Genomic DNA, 7,673 nt, shown 5'->3' on the forward strand with positions numbered 1-7,673 from the left:
TGAAAGGCATGCATGTCACAAACCTGGGCACCACCAAGGGTACCACTTTTGAACAGAGCATGTTGGATTCTCTCTGCATGTGAGACCATAACAAAGGGAGACTTGCACTTGCATCTGGTGCTTCTATTCCAGTTAGTAGTCCTCCAGCCTCCTTTTAGCATTTCTTTCAAGGAACCTTATCACTATGACCAAGAGAAAACTGGGCTCTAAGTCTTCCCACTTAGAGAAGAGCCTCTGCCCTTATTACTGAATTCTTGGCGTATTCAAGAGCAATGCTTGGTCATCCCTGGGATTTCAGACACAAATCGCTCATGACTGACTGTTCTTCTAAGCCTTGGCAGGTCCCCTCCCAAAAGGTATTCTCAAGGAGACCTTCAGACAGTTAGGTGAAGTCCCCAAAGTCTGGAGGATGCACAGAAAACACATGCTTCTTTAAGCCAGGAGGTAATTTTGTGAGTGTGGGGCAGCTGGTGAGTTCTGTGGAGTACTTGTGTATTATGCAACCATGTTCCTCTTAGATTAGGGTAATACCTCTGGCAGCCACAGAGCCTGCAGAATTTCCAACTAGAGTTTGCCAAAGGTCTAGGGCTAAAACAGAGACCTAGAATGCCCCTCCTCTTAATGTAGCATTTCCTTTTCCAGCTAGTAATTATCTGTTCTTGAAAAAACAAAAAGCAGAATTTTTAGAAGCAAAATAGGATAGATGTGGTTAACAGACAAGTAAAAAATAAATTAATAACAATTGAGGAAAGAGATTTGGGTATTGTCCCAAATTATACACTCCCATTTCCTGGAGAAGCTATGTGTAATAATAATGAAAACTTACACTGCAGTTTCAAAGGAAATATTTATTCATCTATTAGAGTAGTACTGATTTTAGCTTCTGCAGATGTTTACTTTATTTTCCATTACTGATGTGTAACAAATGAGGAGTAAGCATAACAAGAAAAACATACGTTAATGCACGGAGCTGTTAAATAATTTTTTAAATCCTATTTTCCACTTAGTGATCCACACCACACCAAAATACTGTCCCCCTCTCTGTCATGGATAAAATTATATTTGGTTAAGGGATTTGGACATATTCCAGTTAGTACAAATAAAGAATCAAGCTGCAAAGAAATAATCTTATTGAATACCTTAATTGTGGCTATTCTCCAAAGGAGAGTTTTCTGTTGAAAAGATTTGAATAATCAATGTGTAAAAATAATTAGTTTACTTCTTGAATCAACAATGGCAGTCCTCTATTTTGAAAATATAGATTTGCAAATATCTCTGATCCTACTGAGATGATGAACATTATTTACTTCTAACATTATTGTTAGAACCCTTTGATTTACTCATTCCAGTTTTTTAAACCATTTATTCGTTTGCTTCTTTACAGAATGTTTCTCTAGCCCAAGCTACTTGAGGATATTTTTCATCATCTTCATAGTTACATTCTTGATTGGGTTGCTTAAAGTCCTTATTATTAGACAGGTGATACTACAATGGAATAGTAATAAAATTAAGTCCTCGGCAGATTACAGGGTGTCAGCCTCAAAAAAGGTCAGTGAATTCTAAAAAAGAAATACTTTCAGTATGTTTTTGTCTACTTTCAATATTTAGGCACTTAATTAATGATAATATTTCTTCTCCATCAAGGACAAGTTGATTCTGCAAGGCGTTTGCACAAGAGCAGTAACCTACCGACGTGAGAAACCTGAAGAAATAAAAATGGACATTAGCAAATTAAACACTCATGAAACTTTCAGGTGCAACTTCTAAAAAGATAAAAAAGTACTTTATGGGAAACTGGATTTTTAATGATCGCTCCTAAAAATTATTATTATAAAATAATAATTTTATAAGTCACAGGAGGAGATAAATTTTCCAGATCATGCCAGTTGCTGGTTGTCCACTCGAATGAAGACTGACAAGCATCCTCATCATCATGTGACTCACACTGCTGCTGAATTCTTCAGAGAAAAATGTGTCTTACTACTGTTTGATACTAGTATCATTGTAGCACTTTACTGTAATATATAACTTATTTAGATCGGCATAGAATGTAGATCATCTGAAGAGCACTGATTACACTTTACAGATACCCGCCATTTCTACACTTCCCAGAGAGACAATGCTGTGAGATAGTTTTGGCATTGTGTCACTACAAGGGTACAGTAATCCCTGCACCAAACATGCAGATGAAAAAATAATACGGCAGTTATACTAATGTTGCCAAACACTTTAACAATTGGCAGTGAATAGACAAGAACAGATAGATGAGTAAATGATTAGTGTTTCACTCATTCAAGAGATGAACAGATAAAACCTTAATCTTGAGGGATATTGCTTTTGAAACTAGTTTCATGCATGTGTGTTTGTTTTCTTCTTTTACAAGATGGATATTAATTCTAACATTCTTTCCTCTTCGCCTTTATATTTTGGTTTTCTTTCTTACAGGATAAGTTTATATAATGTCACAGATGACTGGATTAAATAAGTGCTAAGTTACTACTGCCATAAAACCTAATAATAATACAATGTCACTTTATTAGAATACTTTTAAAAGCCGAACATTTAATAAGGGACACTTCAAGTAACATCAAAATTTGAACAGCTTCGTTGTGTGCAGATGTGGAGTTTTATATCTTCTTACCTGGTAAACTGGATGGATTATTTCACCATTTCATTTGTCTAATCATCAGGTTGAAATTCACGAGATATTTAGAAACTCTGCAAGGTTTCTAAGCAAAGTGCCACACTTTTGAGTCTTCTCCAATATTTATTCCAAGTAGATAGTAGCATTTTTCAAATTAAAAGCTAAATTAAGCTATATTATTTTTGCCCTTCAGTGCAGTCTAAGGACATTCTTTCTTTGAATCACCTCAACCCTACTCACCAGAATTCTAAAAGTACACAATTGGAGGAGGATAGACAATATCTTAGAAATAAGCTAATTCACTCTTGTACTTAGAGAACTGAGGCTCAGCAAGTTTAAATGATTTCTCAAAAACCCCTAAGTGACCAAGTGGCAACATTCAAAGAGAACTATTTTCTTATTGCCAGGCCAGTGTTCATTGAACAATGTCATACTACCTCTTGAAACTTTAAAATAATCAATTGGCAAGTATTTTTAGATGTGATTTACTGAAGTCTTAAGTATAAGAAAATTTCAAAACAAAGCAGAAAAAAGTAATTCAAACAGAATTGTCCATGGTTGACTTCCAGTCTATCTGCTAATCAGCTTCTAAGAGACTGCAAAATAGCCTAACTAGAGGAAAGTCCATTCACACCATAGCCTGTGTGAACGGCGCCCCCTGGAGTTGTGCAGTGCTCCGTGCTCAGCCAGAGAGCTTGATACAGACAGAGGCCATGAACTTTTATCCTCCCCAACAGGAACTTCATCACAATTACCATATCCTTACAGACTTATTCAGTCTGATTTTATTGGCTAGAAGTCCAACAGTCCTGTATGCAGTACAGAGCTTTGCCTATGACAACTAAGGAATTTATTTTAAATTCCTTTAAAATGTCTTCTTATAATCAGCTTCCCAGACTTTCTGTCTTCCAGCACTTGAGTTAAAGTGCCAGATATTTGCATTTCGATGAAGACTAAATCCCACTCCATATTCTACCCTAAAGAGGATTTAAAAACATATAATAAGTTGTTCTGCAGCCAACAAACACAATAACTCCATCAGCTGTCCCCTGCAGCCAAGCAATTATGATGCTAGGTTGAACTCTATGTCTTTCCCCAAATGAGAAATCAGCAGCATTGACATAATTCAGTACTGTGACTCACTTATGTAAAATACCTTTGATCACCAATGATAATGCAAAACTTCTTTTTGAAGCATGCGTGTCACAGCATCCTTTTTAAAAAAGAAAATAAATGGATATTTGACAGCCCCCAAAAAGGAGAAAGTGGAAAATATCCATTCACTGAAATGCTGAAAATTTTAAAACATTTTAAAATTTTAAAACATTATGATGTTCATAAGCTAATTTCTATGTGGGCTGAGTTATCCAAAATAGCATAATAAAATGAAATTCTTAAAATAAAGGGATATATATTTTGACACTCTCACTAGTTTGCACTAATTTATAGTGGAACAAGGCTCTTCTCATAGGAAGGGACAAACTTTCTGATAGGCAGTTCAATGCTAGATGATGACTGCAGTTATGCTTGTGATGTCTTGTGCTTTCCTTTTCTACTTAAAGGTCTAATTCTTAAAAGATTTTAGAGCTTATATTTACTTGAATAATTGACATTTTCCTTGTGAGAAAAGAATATTTGACTAGCTAGAATTAATTAAGAGTTAAGGGAAACAGGGTATTCTTAGATTAAATAATTTATGTAAATAAAGCCTATTTTCAACTAATATGAACACAGGAGCCTTTTGAGATTCACTGATATTAAACACGAGTTATGAAACTTTAAATGATTAACAAAGTTAAGAACTTCAACAACACTTTTGGTACGACAGCATTTCTGTGCCCTAAAGTATTTCATGATTTAGAAATGTGCCATATATGCACTACAATACAACTGTATATATTTTACTTCTCTGGGGATATCTTTACACTGCAGTGTACATGCATTTATAAGCATCTGATATCTTTTTTTGAAATTTATTAATATTTATGAAGTCTCAGACATTCTCTGAAACACTCAGAAATTCACTAAAACTCTGATTATGTCCTAAATGTTTAATTTAGCTTTGGTTTATAAAGATAAAAAAAAAAATCTAAGGTTAAACAGAATAGATTTCTCTGGAGGCAAATTTTTCAAAATTCAAAATTAAAATTAGTGGATGTATCAGATGCAACACTTCACTAAAGAATAAATTTCAAATTTTTTTTATATACACTTAATATCTATTGAAGATATTCTTATGTATGACAATGGGCATCTATAAGATGCTGAAATATGATTATGATGGACTATGAAAATTTTTCTCCTTAGAATTATGTTCCTCCTGGTACCTGATATAGTAAGTTAAACTCAATGGCTTTTCCTTCCTTTCCTTACTCCTGTTCTTTTCTATTCATTTTTCCTAAGAGAGTGCCCCAAAACTTCAAGCTCAATAAGCCTAATTGTGAAAAATAACTAACTGTAATGGTATAATGAAGTTCTTCATTTCCATACATCTCTTAATGATTTTAAAAGTTATTTGAATCTGTGCACCTGAACAAAGACCCACTAAAAATGAAGAATTAAAAATTTTTACAACTGTTCGACTTCTTTCAATTTTAAAGGATTTGAGATCTATATATTTTAATAAAACTATCAAGTGAAATACAACCACTTGGGAGTTCAATCATGTGCATATTATATTGCTTTATTTACTCTTACATTTAATTTACAACTATCCTTATTTATATCGACCTTAAGAACTCCACTTCATGCAATGCAAACTGAGATATATTTTGAAAAAATTTAAAACTAGCATTCTTTCAGATCATTTCCCTTTTCTCTTATAATTCCTCAATGGTAAATATATTATGGGTAACTAATTATACATGTTTATATTTCATTAATTCTAGGACATCCACTTTTTAATTTAACATCTCTAAAATGTATCTTACAGTTGTTGACCTCTTAATGCAGTGTTTGAAGTTTTGCTTAAATAAACATTATATTAATTTATCTTTAACCAAATGTTCATGGGTTTAGGGACATTCATTTTTGTATAAATATTTAATAACACATTTATGATAACATGTGAAGTCAGTTTTCAGTACATCTGGATCACATACAACTCAACATGGAGCCTAACCATCTGATTATAAGTTCAAATCCTGTAGACCTTTAGGTTATAAAAGCTCTTTCAGCCTCCTACTTATGCTTTACGCTAGTGGCTACAATTTCAGCGAACCCTAACCTAACTGACAAGAATGAGTGAGTTTCTCCCAAGTTTGTTAACAAATTTTTATTCTTTCTATTATTTCCTAAAGAATACTTGCATATGATCATCTCATTTTTAGACAGAATTAACTGGAAAAATATTACATAAAACCATCATATTTAGATTTTGCATATTTAGGTTTTGCAGCATCTTGTATGTTGTATGTCAATGACAGGAGAAAAATATATAACCAATCAGTGTTGTAGGAAAACATTCCCTTCAAGTTCTCTTACATTTTTATTCTTTATCATTTCTGTTCTTTTGTTTGACTTTTTTCTTTGGCTCTGATAAATTCACCTTAAGCCCATGTAACAACTGTCATAAAACTGCATATTTAAATTATCTGACTTATATGAAACAATTGTTCAGCTATCTGGGCAGCTGTTAATGAAATATCTGAGAGTAATAACACTACTCTTTTATCTACCTGGATTACTTTCCCACAAAAATTTACCTTTGTAAGGTAACTCTATTAATCAGGTTTCTAACCTCCATAACCTATTTCAGTTAAAATCATCTAATCCAACAATAAAAAAACCCAAAACACTGCAGTCATCAAGGATGGAAATTGTATGACTTGTGTAAAAAATCTTTACTAACTTTACACTGTACAACAGATAAATGTGATTTTGATAACAATTCCACATAATAAGTATGGCACATAGATTTTATTAATATTGAATATAAAATATTTTAATTCTAAATTAAAATAAAATATAAATTTGCACATATTAATATAGAAATTCATTTGGTGTATATTTAACATAACTTTAAAACCATTTTACATTTACCAGCTACTTCATTAAAGATTTTTAAATGTCTGCAAAAAAAGTAGAAATGTTTTTAAATTTCAGTAATATAACCTATGTGTTTCATTTAAGTCCTGCCTTTGTAAAAAAAATTTTTTAATATAGAGTGTATTTTTAAATTAAAATATTTGAATATAAAATAGTTCTAAGAAAGAAACTATTTCTCATTAAGCAAGTTTCTTATTATTTCTGGCTTTGAATTATACATAAATTTAAATTGCCTTAAATGACATAGAAGATTGGGGAATACGATAATTTCACATTGTATACTATGAGCCTGTTCATATAATTCTGATTGACTACTAACTTTGGTTTATGTATTTATTAAACAGCTGACACTGTAGTTTGTTGAGATGTTTATTTTTATAACAGAGCTTATAACAGTTATGACAAGGCATTTAATTAATGCATCATTCTGTTTAAAAGTAGGTGTTAACCAATATGAAATTCTATGTTTTAAAATAAAAATGTAAAGATCTAAGTATGCACAGAATGCTTCTTTATTTCTTATTGTGTGCTACATGACTCTCAGCACTGCCAGACAATAGTACATTGTCACACAAGGAAATGTAATAACATTCATACATGGTCATTGGTAGAGGACATTACATAGTTCCAAAAAGCTACTACTTCTGGAAAACTGTAGAGCCAATGATAAAGATGTGAGGCCATCCTAATTGCTCTATTTCCCTTCAATAGCCACCCAATGGTGAAAGCAGAAGGAATATCCTAATTACAAAAACTGAAAAATTAGCTAAAAGACAAATTGGGCTTTTTCTAGCAGACAAAGGCTTCTACCATCACCCTGATACAAACATATCATGTTCATAATCTTCAACTGCACATTCTCCAGAGCCATATTTAAACAAGTGAAATTTATGGAGTACCCTTGTGTTGTGATTTTCCTTTATTTAATCTATGGGAAAAACTAAAGCAGATGAGGGAGCACACTGAAAGTTAAATAAGATAT

The 7,673-nt window shown here is 32.5% G+C and overlaps 1 protein-coding gene across 2 annotated transcripts in view; it reads left to right on the forward strand.

Annotated features, from left to right (window-relative positions):
- Positions 1–7,184, forward strand: part of ITGB8 (integrin subunit beta 8) — a 97,355-nt gene extending 90,171 nt beyond the window's left edge. The window contains exons 13-14 of one of the 2 annotated variants that reach the window (XM_032642930.1): positions 1,385–1,548; positions 1,645–7,184. In XM_032642930.1, the coding sequence (XP_032498821.1) occupies positions 1,385–1,548; positions 1,645–1,767 (287 nt within the window). In that variant the 3' untranslated portion in view covers positions 1,768–7,184. Of the gene's footprint in view, positions 1–1,384; positions 1,549–1,644 lie in introns of those variants that run through there. The other variant, XM_032642931.1, reaches the window with a different exon arrangement.
- Positions 7,185–7,673: the final 489 nt, after the last annotated feature.

This window comes from Phocoena sinus, chromosome 9 (assembly GCF_008692025.1).
Source record: "Phocoena sinus isolate mPhoSin1 chromosome 9, mPhoSin1.pri, whole genome shotgun sequence".
Lineage (NCBI taxonomy): Eukaryota > Metazoa > Chordata > Mammalia > Artiodactyla > Phocoenidae > Phocoena > Phocoena sinus.